Source organism: Phaethon aethereus (assembly GCF_964289735.1).
Source record: "Phaethon aethereus genome assembly, chromosome: 9".
Classification (NCBI taxonomy): domain Eukaryota; kingdom Metazoa; phylum Chordata; class Aves; order Phaethontiformes; family Phaethontidae; genus Phaethon; species Phaethon aethereus.
This window is the reverse complement of record NC_138585.1, coordinates 4,888,176-4,906,430: the sequence shown is the minus strand read 5'-3', so window position 1 is coordinate 4,906,430 and position 18,255 is coordinate 4,888,176. Positions and strand designations below refer to the sequence as shown.

Genomic DNA, 18,255 nt, shown 5'->3' with positions numbered 1-18,255 from the left:
AGTGCTCTGCCAGGAGGTTTTTGGTGTGCCCTGGGGGACACAGATCACACTACAGCCACCTGAGCTCACACATAACTGAATGCCAAGTTCCTAAATGCTGATGAATCTTATGCATGGCCTGGCCTCTGGGCTACTAAAGCACAAGTGGTAGGAAACTGAAGCAGCAGCAGTGTAGCAGTGACTTTCAGAACTACAATTTTTGACTGACAAAGTCAGACCTGGTTAAGACCCCATTGTAGATGTCTACACCCATTTTTGGCCCTGCCCTGAGATCCTATTTAAATTTTTCTGGACACCAAGGATGTCAGCCTTCCTCTGCAGTGGCATTCCTCAGTGCCCCAAGCCCTGTGAGCAGAGTTGTCCTTGCCTCAAACCCAGATGGAGTGCTGAGAAGCGTCTCTGGAGGTAGGCAGAGGTTGGGTGTTTCTTCGTAAGCCAAGCACGGTCCCAAAGCAGCCGTCCAGGCAGGAGCACTTGGGCAGGAGAGCTTTCCAAGATAAGAGGAGCTGAGAGCAGAGGAACGCCTCAGTCATTCCCTGTCCTGTTTACCAGTTTATGTGTGGGCATTTTGGTCTGCTTCTCTGCCTTTATAGCCTGATATTTCCCTGGCTGGTTATGTGTTGTCTTTCTGGAGGTGATGGTGAGAAATACTCCTTTCCTTGCTCCTTCACTGCCACAGAAGCTGTTGCCCACATCCAGTACCCCTGGTACTTAGCTGACCCAAATCCTCCCACTTTCTGCTGGCTGCAGTGCTTTGCTGAAGATGTGCAATGAGTTAAGAGGGTTAGGGCCAAGTATTGCTGTGCATTACTTAATATTTCTGCACCGATTTTCTATTTTTCCTTTCTGTAGCACCCCAGGAAACGTTGGCCAATGTTGTGAATACAGGTTTCATTTACCATTTGCAGGAGGTGACCTCTGTTCCTCTGCCACTGAGGGTGGCTTTGCCTGTGTGCCAGGAGGAGACAGCTGCCCCATGCCAGAGGAAAAGGAGCATGTGCTTGGGCCGTAATGAAAATGGAGAGATGTCTCCCAACAAGCCTGCCAAGGGGCCAACAGCTTATCCCAGCCGATGTGAGCGTGAGCTTTAACTCGGTTCATACAGAGTCTGATGAGAGGATGTCTCTATCTTGTTTACCAGATTCCCTGGTCATAGTGGCTGATCGGATCGACGGACCATACAATGTAGACACTGTAATAGGGACTATTCACATGAGGATCGCTGAAGCTATTTCTAACTTGCAAGAAAACAAAGATTCGATCACAACCAAGGTAAGAGCATGAGCCTGGGCCTGGCCAACGATACACCATGTGTAACTGCCAGGACCAAATGGTTTTTGTGCTCACTGTTCAACTGAACTAAAGGAGATGAAGGATGAAAAAGATCAAATGCCCACTCCTTTAATGATGGGAAACCACCATCTTACACAAGCAAAAACCCTCTCAAAGTGTTTCCAAATACTCCTCCCTGCCCCAGCCAGCCAGCCTCCTTCAGGTACAGACACTCAAGGTGGACTGCGTATGCAGTGACTCTGGGGGGCATGGTGCCATTTGCAGTCAGGTGCCTCCGTGTCTGAAGAGCCCTGAAGTGTTTTGGCTAAGCTGAGGCATTTACAGAAAGTGCACAGTCCCTAGTGACGGAAGGCAGCTGCTTTAACTTGCCCTGGGGTGACGTTCAGTGGAAACCCCAGGCTATCAGGCTCTATCTATGGCAATCTGGTAGTCCATCTGGAGAGTCTAAAACAGGCTCTCCTGACGCTCACCTGTCTTTCAAGAAGCGTATCATTAAGCTGTCTTCTGTTGATCTTCTATTTTTAGTATATTTATCCAGTTAACCACCATCACCTCTATAGCTGCAGGTGAGAGAAGCTTTGGGAACAAAAACAGCCCTCCAGGGCTTCTGCTTTTTGCCCAGACATTCCCCAAGTCCCGCAGCTATCCCACAGTTAGGGCAGAAATGCAGATGAAAGGTGCAGGGCAGGTCCTAACTGGGTCTTGGAGAAGGGAAGGGCCAGAAATATTGCTTAGCTGAGCAGGAATTCACTGGCACAAGTCACAGCACTAACAGGAGCATGCATCCACGTACTCATGTAGGTTTCTTTTCTGACATGATAGGCCATATTCTTTCTTCCCTTGTTAGGTGAGGCTGAGGTTGTCCACGTAAAAGCAAGCCCATGATGTTGGAAAACATGGGATCATCTGCCAAGAGAGGTGTTTCTGAGGGTCATGTAGTAAATCGGGTAAAATCAGAAAGGAGTAAATAGTCTAATTGGTGTTTGACTGGAGCAACCAGTCACGTTTGATAAGCTTCTCGGTACGATCTGGTGGCCAGGTGAATGTGGCAGTCTTTGCTGGTGGCACTGGTAGCAGAGCTCAGGAGCTGCGTATTGCTGCAGCCGTAAGCTCTGGTTTTGAGCACGGCAAAGTGATGAGGAAAGGATATGGTTGTCAGATGAGCTCGGGACTGGCTCAGGCCGGCCCTGGGAGTTTTCTGTCTCAGGGCCGAGGGCAGCAGGCTCGGGCTGCAGCTGAGGGCTTTCAACGTCACCCACCTAGAGCCAGGGCATAGTTTGCCATTTGTGAGAAGAGCCAAAAGTGGCCCTTGGAACCAGTAACACCCCCAGTCATGAGGTCTCCTGGGATGTGGGGAAAAACTGGAAGGAAACATTTGTGGTACAGAGCCCTGTGTTCCCTGCACCGTGGAGCACTCTATCCTGCTTCCTCGCACTCCTCCTCACTCCCTGTGGCTCTCTGATGGATTTCAGGCAGCAGGAGCTATCAGAGGCTGCAAACACCTATTTGCTGTCATTATGCAGGAGACTATTAATCACCTCAGTCTGCAGGAAATGTGTTCTCTCCATTACAAATGGGCATTGCTCACCTAAAGCCCTTGGACTGGCAAGAGAATCACCCTGGTACCATACTGTGCTGGAGCTGCTACCAGAGGCACTCTCCTGCAGACTTCCCAGGGCTTTTACCTCCTGAAAGAGTTGTCTCCTGATAACAACAGTAATAGGCCAACGAGAAAGATACAGAAGTTAAACCAAATGGGTTTTATTTTGGTAGAACCACACTGAAAATGCTCTACATGCAATTTTCAAAGGTGAGGCTTTTTGCACTGAGCAAAGGAGACAGGTGAACGATCTGCTTTGGTGCTGATGGGACCCATCTGGTCAGCAGGACAGGGCATCCCAGGAGGGGGCTTTCCAGGCTGAATGTCCCTTGGACACACCGATGAGACGCACTGTCACCAAAGGGACTTGTGTCAAGATGAGGTCTTCAGTGGTGGCTGTCAGGGTTCACTAGCAAAAGCATTCAGCAGCTGGCACAAGCTGTGTTAGCGATGCTCCTGCCTGGATTTCACTGTGCAAAGTTGGATTTATCGATAGCTTCTGACAGCACCCTGGTAACCGCAACAAGCTTGAGGCCATCTTTTCAAATCAGATGGCTTTCTTTGTAAAGGCTGGTGTTTCCTGAATCAAACTGACAGTGCAAAGGCCCTTCTGACCTTTGACACTTTATTAAATCTGGCTTTTCGAGCACTCCCTCCACCAGCCACGGTGAGGCTCAGTTCCCTGAGCACTGGCTATCCGCAGCGGAGGTGTTGCTGTCTGGACTGGTTATGCAGAGACTGGGAGTGCCTGGGATTTGTACCTCCAAAGTGCTTCTGCTCTGCTTTGGCTATAAAGGCTGTCTGGGCATGTAGTTGGGATGATGGGAGGTACCCAAAGTTAACAAGTCAGTTCAGCTTACTCATTTGCCCCCGAAACATCCAACCTGACAGATTATGACACATCTACTGTCTTAGCAGTCCCCTGGTCCGAGGGGGCATCCATTTGCTGAGTGCTGATTGCAAGAGTCAGGGTAGTCCCACCTCAATCTGTTGTCCAAATCAATGAAGTTCACATGCTCTGCAGTCTTGAAGCCCACACCACTGATGAGCAACTCCCATCTTGTTCTTTCCAGAATTTTATTTTTCAATCATAATAGGAACAGATGAAATTGCTAGAAGTAATTTAATATCAACATTGATGACTCATCCAAAAACATGTGCTAATTTTGTGTTAGAGCTGAACATTTTGCTTGATAGCAGTAACCAAAGCCAGTTACAGTGTGCTGAAAACACATCCTGGCACAAGAGTAACCTGACCACAAACTAAGCCAGAATCTCAGAGATCTTGCAGGTAGGAAAGGTAAACAAACTTAAGAAGAAAAAAAAAAAAAAAAATAAACCACATAACTGTGGAGTGCTAATTAATTAAAGAAATAGTACCAAAACATGGGATAGAGAGTTTGGTTTGTTTTTCAGGTTTTCCAAGGCTGTGGAAATCCCAAAATCAGCACAAAAGGCTCCAGCAGCGAGGACAAGAAAAGGCGGGGGAAGGTCACGTTGGAAGCAAAATCCTCTGCACAAGCACTGGAGATGCTGGTGAGTTTGTCTCCGAGGCTCCCTCCCCACCGGCGTGCTGGTGCACTGCCAACCCTGGGAGCCCAGCCAGCGCAGCGCTGCAGCCTATGGGTCGGGTCAGACCCCCCCAGGCTGCTGAATCGCCTCTGCTGGCAAGTCTGAAGAAGATCAGATTGGCAACTGCTGGTGTGACCTAAGCAGATCTCATCTTGCCTGGGTAAAGGGTTGGGTCTGGGTTGCTGATAACCAATTTCTTGGGGATTTGGTGCCAAACTTATCTGAAAAGGCTCCTTGCCGTTGGTGTCGTTCAGCCTCGGGCAGTCCAGCCTGGGTTCTGGGGCCAGAGGTCCTCCTCCATGGAGATTTCAGGTTCTGTGGACAGTGAGCTGTGGGATCTGCCATGGTCCCACATTTCAGAGGCTCCTCACTCTCAGACATCTGCCTGTCTCAACCCTGGCAGAGCACTGCTGGCTCCCACCAAGGCTGGTTCTCAGCATTGTCCTCATGGCCCAGAATCACAGAATCACTAGGTTGGAAAGGACCATCAAGATCATCAAGTCCAACCATTAATCCAGCGCCACCATGTCCCCTAAACCATGTCCTGAAGCGCCACATCCACACGTTTTTTGAACACTTCCAGAGATGGCGACTCCACCACCTCCCTGGGCAGCCTGTTCCAATGCCTGACCACTCTCTCGGTGAAGAAATTTTTCCTAATATCCAATCTAAACCTCCCCTGGCGCAACTTGAGGCCATTTCCTCTTGTCCTATCACTAGTTAGCTGGGAGAAGAGACCAACACCCTCGTCGCCACAACCCCCTTTCAGGTAGTTGTAGAGAGCGATAAGGTCTCCTCTCAGCCTCCTCTTCTTCAGACTAAACAACCCCAGTTCCCTCAGACGCTCCTCATAAGACTTGTGCTCCAGACACCTCACCATCTTCGTTGCCCTTCTCTGGACACGCTCCAGCACCTCAACATCCTTCTTGTAGTGAGGGGCCCAAAACTGAACACAGTATTCAAGGTGCGGCCTCACCAGTGCCGAGTACAGGGGCGCAATCACTTCCCTACTCCTGCTGGCCACACTATTCCTGATACAGGCCAGGATGCTGTTGGCCTTCTTGGCCACCTGGGCACACTGCCGGCTCATGTTCAGCCGGCTGTCAACCAGCACCCCCAGGTCCCTTTCCGCCGGGCTGCTCTCCAGCCACTCCTCCCCAAGCCTGTAGCATTGCATGGGGTTGTTGTGGCCAAAGTGCAGGACCCTGCACTTGGCCTTATTAAACCTCATACAGTTGGCCTCTGCCCATCGATCCAGCCTGTCCAGATCCCTCTGCAGAGCCCTCCTACCCTCCAGCAGATCAACACTCCCACCCAGCTTGGTGTCATCTGCAAACTTACTGAGGGAGCACTCGATTCCCTCATCTAGATCATCAATAAAGATACTGAACAAGACCGGCCCCAGAACCAAGCCCTGGGGAACACCACTCGTGACCGGCCGCCAGCCGGATTTAACGCCGTTCACCGCAACTCTCTGGGCTCGGCCATCCAGCCAGTTCTCTACCCAGCGAAGAGTAAACCTGTCTAAGCCACGAGCCGCCAGTTTCTCCAGGAGAATGCTGTGGGAGACGCTGTCAAAGGCTTTACTAAAGTCCAGGTAGACAACGTCCACAGCCTTTCCCTCATCCACTAGGCGGGTCACCTGGTCATAGAAGGAGATCAGGTTGGTCAAGCAGGACCTGCCTTTCATGAACCCATGCTGGCTGGGCCTGATCCCTTGGTTGTCCTGCAGGTGCCCTGCGAGCACTCTCAAGACCAACTGCTCCATAATCTTCCCCGGTACAGAGGTCAGGCTGACAGGCCTGTAGTTCCCAGGATCCTCCTTCCGGCCTTTCTTGTAGATGGGCGTCACATTGGCAAGCCTCCAGTCTTCTGGGACCTCCCCTGTTAACCAGGACTGCTGATAAATGATGGAGAGTGGCTTGGCAAGCTCCTCCGCCAGCTCTCTCAATACTCTCGGGTGGATCCCATCAGGCCCCATAGACTTGTGGGTGTCCAGGTGGTTTAACATGTCCTTGACTGCTTCCTCCTGGATTATGAGGAGTACATTGTGCTCTCCATCCCCATCTTCCAGCTCAAGGGGCTGAATATCCTGTGGATACCTGGTCTGGCGATTAAAGACTGAGGCAAAGAAGGCATTAAGTACCTCAGCCTTGTCCTCGTCCTTGGAGACAATGTTCCCCGCCATATCCAGTAGGGGATGGAGATTCTCCTTGCCTCTCTTTTTGTTGTTAATATATTTGTAAAAACATTTTTTATTATCCTTTACAACTGTGGCCAGACTGAGCTCTAGCTGGGCTTTTGCCTTTCTAATTTTGTCCCTGCTTGACCTAACGAGATCCTTGTACTCTTCGTGAGTTAGATTAACCAGAAGATGATCTTTTAGTTAATCTTACGGCACCAGAACAGTCCTTAGCGTGTAGCCTTCAGCTTTGGCTGCTTGGGTCTTTAGAAGATGGTTGGTGACACATCCTTGTGTGCATAAAAACAGACTTGATGGTAAAACAAAAAAAATACCCAGGATCCGTGTCCTTTCCAACAGCTCTGGGGTGCCCCACCTCTCTCCTGGCCCTGAGCATCCTCTGTTTACAGGTTTTAGATGCCAAAGGGAATCTGACAGCTCTCAAGACATACTGGATCACTCTGCCCGGCAGCCTGTGCAGCAAAAAAGTAATGGCCAGCTCAGTGACGGACGACAAGTGTTGGAATGGGATGACTAAGGGCAGGTATGGAGAGGGTCAAGGTGCCAGGATAGCACCATTCTGGGGTGAGAGAGAGAGGGTTTGAATAAAAGGCACTCGTACATCATCTCAGCCAGCCCCACTTGTTCAGATTGAGCCAAAACTTCTGTCCCTGTCCACAGAAATGCTGCGTTTCCTGAAAAACTGGTACCTGGGAATGACAAGCCTGTTGTCATTTTGCAGTGTGCTGGAGGGTTATGCATTGAAATGCATTCTCTCTGAAATAACTGTGTAGATTTGTACTAAGGAAGCAGTTTTGCAATTCCACGTGCACTCAGAAGGAGGAAGGGCTGGATTTACCTCACAAACCCCAGAGCTGCTGCTGAGAATTGCATACACATCTTTCTATCCACACCTGCTCTGAAGTGCTGTTCCGTCATGAGAGGAGGCACCTGGGTGACATCAAACAGCTGCAGAAACACCTCCCACCCCATGGCTGACAGTTAAAGGATGGCCGTGAGAGGGGAGGGGCAGCTGCTGGACGCGCACCTTTTTCTGCTTCTCTCTGCTGACCTGCTGGCTTGGTCACTGCCAGCCTAGAGCTGGCGCCTTCGGTTCTTTCATATTGCACGTCATTGCCAGCCGTGCTGCAGATCTGCAGGAGCAGAGGGGCCGGGACACTGCGCAGCTCTGTCTGCGGGTTGACAGCTCCCAGTTAACTGAAGGTTGCCTGAGGGTTTGTCTGGTTGTACCGGGCTGGGGGCATTCAGTCGTCCCAGGGTGTCAGTCCCCACACGACTTAACAGGGGCAGGGATGAAGGTGCTCCTCAGCCTCCCAGATGGACAGAGCTTTTCCATAGGGGAGTGTCACTGTGGCTCCACAGGTACCAGCCTGAGAGTAACCCCTCAGCCCCACGCACAGCCTTTCCTGCAGGAAACCCTTCCCCATGCCAGGACAGTGATGCTGCAAGGCCACTACCCACCTCCAGCAAGCTGAGGTGACCTTAGGGTGAGCCACAGGCTCTGATGGGGTCTGGCCACGGCAGCAAGGCTCGGCCAGCCCTAGAGCTGGCTGCCTCGCAGCAAACACCAGCATATGGAGGCTGTTTGACAAGCCAACGCCACTGACTGCAGCTTCTCTGGGGTTCAAAGAGGCTGGATTATCAAGAGGTGAGCTTAGCTGCGGGGAGATATCTAAACCTGTCTCCTTCCTTTGCAGTTACCTGCCCGAAGTGATGGGGGACGGCTTAGCTAATCAGATTAACAACCCAGAGGTGGAGGTGGACATCACCAAGCCAGATATGACCATTCGCCAGCAAATCATGCAGCTAAAGATCATGACAAACCGTCTGGGCAATGCTAACATCGGGAATGATGTGGATTTCCAAGACGCAAGTGAGTTTTGCAGAACTGGAGAGGTCCACACCAGGCAAGAGGGGCTGAGCAGTCGGTCCTGGCAGCCTGCGTGGGCCTCTATGCAGACGCCACAGCTGGGCCCTGATGGCAGAGAGAGGTTGTGGTGACCTGGCTTTTGGCTCGTGTCTGCAGAGGGTCTGTTCGAGTGCAGCCGACTTGCTGCGGGGTGGCTGGAGACTGTGCTCTCCCCAGTCCCAGTCCAGCCCTGCTGAGGGGGCCACTGCTCCCATCTGCTCTGGAGGCTTCCAGCTGCTGCAGCAGCAGGTAGTTAAAGTCAGCTGGAGATGAGGTACGGGCTTGCATCCCATCGTGCGGGATGCAGAGAGGAGGAGGTGGTCGGAGCACGGCTGGTGGCCAGAGTTCCCAGGGGTTGCAGCAAGAGGAAGGCAGGATGTCACCCACTCTTAAGGCAGTCGGGTCTCACCCCATGGTTGTCTCTGCGCAGGTGATGACATGAGCGGCTCTGGGAGCGGTGACAGCTGTCCTGATGACGTATGTGGCAAAAGACTTTCTAAGAGCCCCAGCACCAGGCAGCCAGAAACGCACGCTATTCCTAAACAGTCTGGACACGGCATCAATGAGGCCAGCAGCAGATCTTTGCCTTCTGCCTTCCTCCTCCTCCTTTCGGTGGCTTTCTTTGCCGCACAACACTTGTGGCGGTAACTCACTAGCACAGCCAGGAAAGAGACTGCGGCCGAGAGCTTCACTTTGCCAAAACCAACCAACCAACAAAAGGACATATTTAATTCACCTTGGGGGGGCGGGAAAAATGGGGGGAGGAGAAAAAGGTTTCAGTTGTTTGCTATTTCTGGCAGTGCTCGCGCTGTTTTCTTCTTTTTTGGTCTCTTCCCCAGTGCTGGGCCCTTCTTTCCGTACCTCATTGTTTTACTTTTCTTACTGCCACAAGCTGGCTCTCGGGGCTGAAACAAGCCTTTGCAGAGAGGCCTCTGGGGGGAACCCGGCCAGCCCCTCCGAGGGCAGCTCTTCTGCTGCCTCCAGTGGAATATGCAATTGCCCTGATCTTGTTACCCAGCCGCTGGCCAGAGCGCTGCTTGCCATACTGCTGCCAAAAGCGCGATGGGGCCGAGAGCAGCGCCACTTCGTAACGCAGAGAGACTGAGATCATCAGCGCTGCTCAAGTGCTGCATTCAGGGGCTCTTTCGGGTTTTTCCTCTCTACTTCCTAGGCAGGCAGAGATGGCCCTTCGCTTCCAGCAGCGTATGTAGGAGCATGAGCAGGTTTGGTGGGTTGAACTGAAACCATTTGGCAGTGGCTGTTGGAACCAAAAACGCAGAACTTCCTTTTCCTTTGGAAGGGTCACAAGTGGGTTTCTTGACTAGAGCTCGTAGCTGACGACAATTTGAAATGTAGGTCTCCTACATCTAAGTGACTGGGAATGAGTGTTAGGGGTTGGGGTTTGGGGTATTTTTTCTTTGCATGCTAGTTGGAAAGCCATTTTTTACCCAAGTAATAATGGTCCAATTTCTACCTGCAGTGCAGTACCGTCACAGGTAACAGAGAGATGAAAATATGCATGGTGGGATTCCCCACTTGACAGACAGTTGTGCTGCCTCCTCTTCCTCCAGCCCCAGCTGTGGATGGGAATCTTTTTTTTTTTTTTTTTTTTTTTTTTTTTTTTTTGGCAGTAAGAAAGACCAGGGACTTTTTACTAACTGGAGTGCTCACACCAAGCACATGCGGGAGTGACACCCCGGGCAGCTGCCTTAGGGCAGAGGGGGGCTGGTAGCGATTAGCCCTGGGCAGTGACCCTGTCCAGGAGCCTGACTCGAGGTAGCACTTGCTGGGGAGGATGCGGGGATGGGACATGTTTTGTTTGGGACATTTTTTTTTCTTTTGGTGTTTTTTCCTGTTGCATTGTAGGTTTTTAAGTGAATCTCTGCTTTCCCTGTCCCTTCCCCATCCTCCCACGCACCTTCCCTAACGGCCACAGGGACGGGGTGAGAGAGCAGGTCAGACACCTGCCAGGAGCTTTGTTTTGGCTCAGGGAAGGGCCAGGCTCACCCTCTGCCGCCCCATCCCACCACACACCAGCCTCTGGGTCACACCGGCGGCTGCTCCAAGCCCAGAATGCTTGCTGGGGTGGCCTTCGTGCCGGGTTTTGAGACTGCGGGTGGTCAGTGAAAGACATAAATATCCGCACGTAGCTGTAGGAGTGTCTGTGCTTGTGGGGCTGTGTGCTTCGGGGCTTCCAGAAGGCTTCTGTACCTAACGGGTACGGCAGGCGTCGGCTGGAGATGTAGGTTTAGCAGATGTTATAGGTACAATGGAGTCACTGTGACTGGTTGGGCCAAGAGCACGCCCAGGGCTTGGGCTTCATTCTTGTGGGGTTGGGTTTGAGTTTCAAATGTGTTTGTACTGTGGGCGAGAGGGAGGGCAGAAGGGTATCTACTACTTTGCTGGTCTGCACAGCACATGTTTGAGAATTTCTCCTCTGTCTTGCCAGAGGAGAAGTGTCTCTGGGCTGAGCAAATGTTTTTGGGATTGGGGTTTGGCTGTTTTCTAAGGGGGGGAGGGGGAATCCCCAAACATTTTTAGCATTAGCAGTTTCTAGAATGTGCAATTAAAGGGAAAATGAGAACATGAGCGAGGTAATGCTGAAAGCTGGCACAGGCGGGCACGGAGGGAGCTTGTCTGCCCTCCCTGGGGCAGGGGTCCCACCAGGCACTGGGAGGCAGTGTCGGCTTCTGCTCACCTCGTCCTGGGGCCAGGTAACGACGCTTATGATTCGTCAAACTAGGCAGAGATTTTAGGCCAGCTTTGACTGGCTACTGCAAGTCACAGTTATTGATGTTATGGACTTGGTATCCTTCCTGCCTTGTACTCAACAGCTTCTGATCCGATCTGGTAGGGTTTCAGAAATGAAAGCCAGGGTGCTGGCCGTTGGCTAAAGGACAGACAACGCCACTAGACCCATCAAAACCCAGGAGTGGATAAATACAAGTCATGGATTTATACAGATGTATTTACTTCTAGAAATACGGCAAGTTCCACGTTTTACTTTTCCTGCTCTAAAGAGTTCCCATCTTTTTTTTCTTTTTTGCCAGAATTGCCAATACAAATTTAGCCTTAGTTACAGAAAACCCCACAACCAATCCTGCAGAAACTTTACATCCAAAGCAAAAAAAAAAAGCAGGGGGGCGGGGGGGGGAAGAGGGGCATTAAAACATTGCACCCTCTTCAAAAAACGGTTGGGTTGAATTGGAGTTTTAACACATGACTGCTGAGGTCAGTGTTTTGCTTTGCAGAATGGGAGATAGGGAGAGAAGTCCTTGTCATTTCCATTTCTGTGCAGTTAGCGTTTGCTGTCAGCCTGTTACCCTCAAATGCTTCCTACAGGTCCCAGGGGAAACAGACCTTAAATGTGAAGACAAGGATCTACTGACTGTCCAGTTAGTATTTTAACAATTTAATGGCCCAAATTATTGATCCTGTTATGATAATAAAACCCAGTAGTCCAAATTAATAAGCAAAGCCTCAAGGATACAGTAAAAACTGTTGTGCAGGAAAAACCCTTCCTGATACACCTTCCCCCTTTGGCTGGGGTTGAGCTGACACTTCAGTGTCCCTCTGGGCCCCAAAGGCAACTGCTTCTGTCCCAGCGTCGGCAGCCTGAGGTCTGTGTGGGGCAGGCGAGGGTGGTGCCAGGGGCTCTTCCCGCTCCTTGCCAGGAGGCACATGTTGTTGGTGTTGACGCTTCGTCCGTCCTCGGTCCTGGGTCTGCTTGGTTTATTTTGTGTACCTTTTCACACAGTCTGCCTACTCTGCTGCTTTTTGTCGGTTCCTGGATATTCAGTTTTTCTGTTCTCTTCATTACTCTGAAGCGGTTTCCCCAACCTGCTGCAATTTGGTGGCCCAGGGCTGCGCTTGGCCTTGCCACCTTCTGCTGGGGGGCCAAAACGGCCAAGTCCCCCCAAGGTACCAACTTGGTATCACTCTAAACTAAAGGAAACCTAAGGCAAACCATAGTTCCTGACGGCTCGACAACCGCTGGCACGGCTCAACAAGCTGAAGTCGGCCCAGGTCCAGACAAGCCCTGAGCCTGCGCTCGGAGTGGCACAGAGCCTGTGGCCGTTTCAGTGCTTACAAATGACGTTTCCTGGGCTTTCGCCTGCTCAAAAGTGTTGTGACAAACCTCCCCAGCCCTGTGGCGGTGGTGGGCTGGGGGCTGGCGGCTGCCATGGGTTGGTTACGTGAATGGGGAGCGCTGGGGAGTGGGAGTGGCTGGAGAGGAACGTTTGCTTCGCTGTTATCAAGATGGTGAGTCATGGTGTTTGTTCGGTTTGAAAAGGCCTCGTACTTCACAGGGATGTGGAGGCAGGTAGTGGGCTAGGAAAAAATATTAAGGACTCGTGTCCCTGGAAAGGGGAGAACCAGAAACAGTGGATTTCCAAGTGTCTCTGTCTTTCAGCCTGCTCTTTTGTGCCATAACGTGTATGTTTTCACTAAGGGTGAGGGTCTCAAAAGGCTTTGAGAGCACAGCTACTTATCATTTACAAATGACAAACTGCCTGTTGTTTTCCGGTGGGCTTGGTAGGGGCTAAGGTGTAGAAAATATCTAAAGTCCACCTTTGCTTTAAACAGATGCATTTCTATCTGCAGGAGTAAGAATTATTTCACTTATTGGCATAGCTGGACAGTTATCTATTTCTTTCTGTTACCAAGGTACTTGTAACTCTCTTGCACTGTTTATCTAAAGTTGAAATATGTTCTTTGAATCCTTGTATAAATAAAAAGGCTGGAGACTTAAATCTGTATTTACAGGGCAGTTTTATTTCTTCTCCATTTAAGACGAGTTTGGAGTTTTCTTTCTTTTTCCTTGTTAAGGCACAGATAAAGGCCAGGACAGAATTCCCGAGGAGTGAAACCATGCTTTCAGCCACAAGGTTTGTGATGGGCTGGTGCCAAGGTTGGCAGTAAGGATTTGCCTGCATCCAGCCCTGGGTAACCTGGAGGAACAACTGCCAGGGTTGTGTGGGTGAGAGGTGTGTGGAACCAAGGTGAGCCTGACTGGATTCATTGAAGCAAGTATGCTAAATGTTCTCTTCCTCATATAGATGCACAAAAAGTCATGGCATAATAGTACGAGGAATCAGAAATACCCTTGGTATTTGTCATTACGAAGTGTTGTGCTAATTATTTACCATGGCCTTGTATTAGTGCAGCTCTTGGCAGGGTTTACAGCAAGCGAAGCAGACCACTGGGCCATCGCAGTGACGTGGATATTTGATCTCGAGCGCGTGCCTGGGACTGACCTGGTGCAGCAGGAAGGTTGTGCTTCAGCTCTGCCCTGTCCGCTTCCAGAAGTGGGTGAATGCGGGAGCCAAGGTAATGCGTCGAAAGCTGCTCATGAGGTGTCTAAGAGAGACTTGATAACTGGAAACTACTGAAAGTGCATCTGTCTGCCTGGAAGCAAATATCACTTACATTTATTATTGAGTGATACCCTCAAGAGTGTAGGTATTTCTTTGGTTTCCTGTCCTGCAGTTACAGCTATTTGCACCATGTGCACAAATTTATATACATAAGGTATAGAAATGTTGGTTTCCTGCTAGGAGGAGTTGTTTGCAGACCAGTCACCTCCTTTGCCTCCTCTGTGTGTAATTATGATCTTAAATATGGCCACTTATAGCTGTGTGTGTATTAAAGCTGTTTGCAGACATTTCATTGGTTTGTTATGCCACTGAACACTGTACGTTTGCAAATTCACAGCTAAGAACTTGCAGTGGAGAGCTGTGGGGAACTGGTAAGCCAGTCTCACCCCAGTAAGTCACACCAGTTATGGCTGGCAAATCCCAGAGCAGTCTGCTGGGCTGCTGCTGCCCATAGGGATTGGTGGAAAGTTCATGCCTGGTCAGGCACATGAGTCATGCTGGTGTCTTCTCCTTCCACCCAGGTTTGAACAGGTGCATGTCCATAAACCACCACCCAGGGACCTCTACAAAGGGCCCCAGAAAGCCCTCCAGTGAGGGCAGGCAGAAGAAAGACAAGCCATTGCTACCTCCCAGGCAGGAGGAGGAAGGTAAGGCAACAGCTGGCTCTTTTCCACAGGATAGGGAACTAACATGTGCCCATCCAATTAGGAAAATCCCTGGCAGTGATCTCAGAAAGGCTCTTTGTCTGATCTGCAGCGTCATGGCCTGGGAATAAGGGTGCGCCATGGAAATCCTGTGCTGGATGACCACCAGTGCCAGGGAGGGCCCAAAAATCCCAGAAGTCATGGCCGCAGGAGAGGTGTCAGGGCAATGCTCTCCTGGGCTTTCTCCTTTACAGCTCCAGGGACCCAGCCTGATGGGGCCTTTGTCCAGCCAGATGCCCTGAGCCCTGGGTGAAGGAAGCGACGGGGCAGAGGAGCGAGCCCGCAGGCAGGTGAGGCATGTGACAACAGCAGGAGGGGACGCGGTGCTCTTGTGTGAGGGAGCCATCTCCCTTGGCCCTGGAGCTGGCCTCTCTCTGGCAGGCTGTTACTGATAGGAGTGATGGTAGGTGTGCAGCAGGTCGCCTTCCCCTCCCTCCATGATGGAACAGAAGCTCATCCTTGTCCCTCATGGCCGATTCCTTAGTGGCTGGCATTGCATTTCACACCAGTCCTATTAGTCAATGCCCTGCCACTGTGGTAGTCCAGGTTCATCTTTGTGCCAGCAGCAAATATCGGTCACAGGCTCCTTTTTGTGTCATGACCAGAAAGAAAAGAGTGCAAGAGGCTCAGCCACCTGCTTATCTGCCAGGAAGCGGCTGGTACCCATGTCCAGCCCTGCAGAACCTGCCTGGCACCGTCTGATGTGACGTTCCCCTGAATAGGCCCTTGTCCATCCCTGCTCGTCCTTCACAGCTCAAACGCATGTTTGCACACTCACATGTAAGATACTCTCTGCCCTGGCACCACCTCAGCAATTTTACTGAAGTCCAGAAAGATTAGCTCTACCATATCTAACTAGCCTAGTAAATCATTTTCTGGGTACTCACACTTTTGTTGTAGGTGAGGGGCAACTAGATGAGCTCAATGGTGAGCTGGAGGTGATCAGATCAATACTGCATCATTGCACCAATATTGCATCAGTGCTGACCCCAGCATCAGCTTTCCTGTGAGGAAGACAGGGGGGTTTAGTTCTTTGTAAGAAGCTGCTGTAGGGATAGGGACTGTACAAATCCAGTTGTTTTACAAATGATCTGTAGGCTCTGAAATTGCTTTTGGCGGTTTAAACGCAGCTCTCGGGCTCCAGCAGGCACTAGGACCTGCCAAAGCCCTTACGTCCAAGACTGTTCAGTGGGGATAAATATAGCACAGCCCCGCTGGCAGCAGGGCAGCACAGCCGTACAGGCTGCTGGCAGGAGCCACCGGCACCCCGATATCCGCAGCGTCCCGCTGCACCAGGGCTGCGCTGCGGCTTGAATGCAGTGTGGAGGAGGCGGTCCGGGAGCTCTGCAGCGGGGCGGTGGTGCCAGTGACACCGCGGCCTTGGCTGCCGATGGTCCAACTCTGCAAGGTCACCGCCTCACTGCTCATCAGCAACGCCAAGGCAGCATGCAACGAGGATCTGCTCATGCGAGAAGGGGTCACCTTCTGCGTGAATGTCACCAGGCAGCAGCCGTTCCCCGGCCTCCAGCAGGTCCGGGGCATACGCGTGCCTGTGTTCGATGATCCGGCTGAAGACCTGTATCGGTATTTTGAACAGTGCAGTGATGCTATAGAAGAGGCTGTGAAGAGCGGTGGGAAGTGTTTAGTTTACTGTAAAAATGGCCGCAGCCGATCAGCTGCCATTTGCACTGCTTATCTGATGAGACACAGAAAGCTCCCACTCAAGGATGCCTTTGAGGTATTGTACTTCTACCCAGATTTATATTTAGACATCTTTTGGGCAAGAAATGCAATGCTTATAATGAGTAATGATTTCTCATAGAATTATTTTGGTGCTCTCACGTGTTTATTAGCAGTTATATAGGTATTCAACATTTGAATAGAAATGCCACTGGAAGTTTTTTCACCCCCAACAAATAAGCTTTCCATGTGAGGTTTCTAGGAGAGATACAACTACAAATGCAAATAGGCTTTTAAGCACTGGTAGCAAAATTAGTTGTTTTGTGAATGTTTTCCCCTATTGTTTGCTTGGTCATGATGTGAAGTTAAAAAGACAGAGACGTAAAGCAAATGAGTGAAAAGGAAGCAAATCCGTGCAGAACTTGTTTTGCAGGATTAGCTCTTATCACTTGTGTGACGGCTCAACGCAGCAAAGAAACATCACCTATTAGGCCTGCTGAACAGGGACTATCTAGCTATGAGTAAGAGCATCATCTTCATTAGGAAGCCCATCCAATATGTAGGACTGGTGCCCTGCAATCTTTCAGCCATCACCCATTTGGTAGATGTAACCCTAAAGTCTCTAATCTAGACAAGTGTTTTGCTCAGTACGAGACATAGGCGTGCAGATACATGACCAAGTTTCACTCTATCTTAAAGATGAACATTGTGAGAGACCGTGCTCCCACTTTGTGAGAGACGTTCACATTTCCAGCAAATTCAACAGCTCCTTTTTGTGTCTTGCCCATGAATCCATTCTGTAACATGGACCACATTCCAGGAGGTTTTAGCAAGCAGAGGGTGAGGTCAGCTCTCCAAAATATCTGTTTATTATTCCATAGCAAAATCAAAACCAAAGTAAAGTACATCTACTCAAAAGTCAAAGAGGAAGAAAGCTGTTTGCACGATACCTTCCCTTGCTTCTATAATGTCTCTCCTTTTTTCTAGACTGTGAAGGCTGCCAGGCCAGTAGCAGAACCGAATGCAGGATTTTGGTCTCAGCTCCAGCGATATGAAGAAGATTTGCAGGTACCAAAGCAGCTGAGCAAAGGATTTAAAAGTAGCAATGTGTGAAGCTGTTTTAATGAGAGTTAAGTGGCTTGCTACAGATTAAAAAAAAAAATAAAATAAATAAAGCTCTTCCATATATCGCCTATACATAAAATGCCTTACTCCCCAAACTGAGTTGATGGTTCATCAAATTCGTTCAGAGCGTTACCATTGAAGGTGCATGGGAAGGGGCAGACAAGTGGGGAGAAACAGCAGGAACAGAAAATGGTTGGAAGGACTGTAAACAAACCAGGGAAAGGCATGGTATCTTCAGCACTTAATTTTTCCCTGAATGATGCTGAATATAAAAACAATGTATTGAACAAATGAATGAGTTGAGCTAGTTACTACATAGGGATTTTACTCTTGTTTTTTAATTAAACTTCCCAGTGATGTCACTAGAAGATCTGATGCCAGACCGAGGAGGTTCTGAACTTGGCTCTCCCCTATTGGATCATAATTCATGTTCATGACCTGACACAGCCTTTGGTGGGAAACAGACACTGGAACTGCTTAGTCATTGCTGAGCTCTGCATTTTCCTTACATCCAACTAGACCAAAACACCATCACAAAATTACCTAAAAGCCCAGAGAGCAGAATATACAGGTGATGGTAAGGAGTTCAGCTCCCACCCTGCAAGCTAACTGCCTTTTCGTCTTTTGAAATTATTCTCCAAAAGACTAAAGGGATGATTTTTAAAAGAGTAGTTGATAGTGGAGGGAAGAAGATGACACTGGCAATCTAAAAGTAATCCTCACTCCTTTTAGCTCTCCTTACTAAGCCTAGCAAGATCTATCATGCCCTAACGTGTCAGTTTACAAGTCAG

General features: G+C 50.1%; 2 protein-coding genes across 2 annotated transcripts in view; both read left to right on the top strand.

Moving 5' to 3' along the window:
• The window catches only part of GPC1 (glypican 1), a gene marked incomplete at its 5' end in the record, with an annotated part of 215,288 nt that extends 205,941 nt beyond the window's left edge, over positions 1–9,347 (top strand). Inside the window, 5 exons of the mRNA XM_082003358.1 lie at positions 1,142–1,272; positions 4,310–4,429; positions 7,058–7,191; positions 8,366–8,541; positions 9,008–9,347. Coding sequence (XP_081859484.1) covers positions 1,142–1,272; positions 4,310–4,429; positions 7,058–7,191; positions 8,366–8,541; positions 9,008–9,225 — 779 coding nt within the window. The 3' untranslated portion in view covers positions 9,226–9,347. The remainder of the gene's footprint in view (positions 1–1,141; positions 1,273–4,309; positions 4,430–7,057; positions 7,192–8,365; positions 8,542–9,007) is intronic.
• A 6,439-nt stretch (positions 9,348–15,786) lies between these two features.
• Positions 15,787–18,008, top strand: DUSP28 (dual specificity phosphatase 28). Its single transcript, XM_082003615.1, has 2 exons — positions 15,787–16,397; positions 17,327–18,008. The coding sequence occupies exons 1-2, from the start codon at positions 16,050–16,052 to the stop codon at positions 17,450–17,452; spliced, it is 474 nt and encodes a 157-aa protein (XP_081859741.1). The 5' UTR covers positions 15,787–16,049; the 3' UTR covers positions 17,453–18,008.
• Positions 18,009–18,255: the final 247 nt, after the last annotated feature.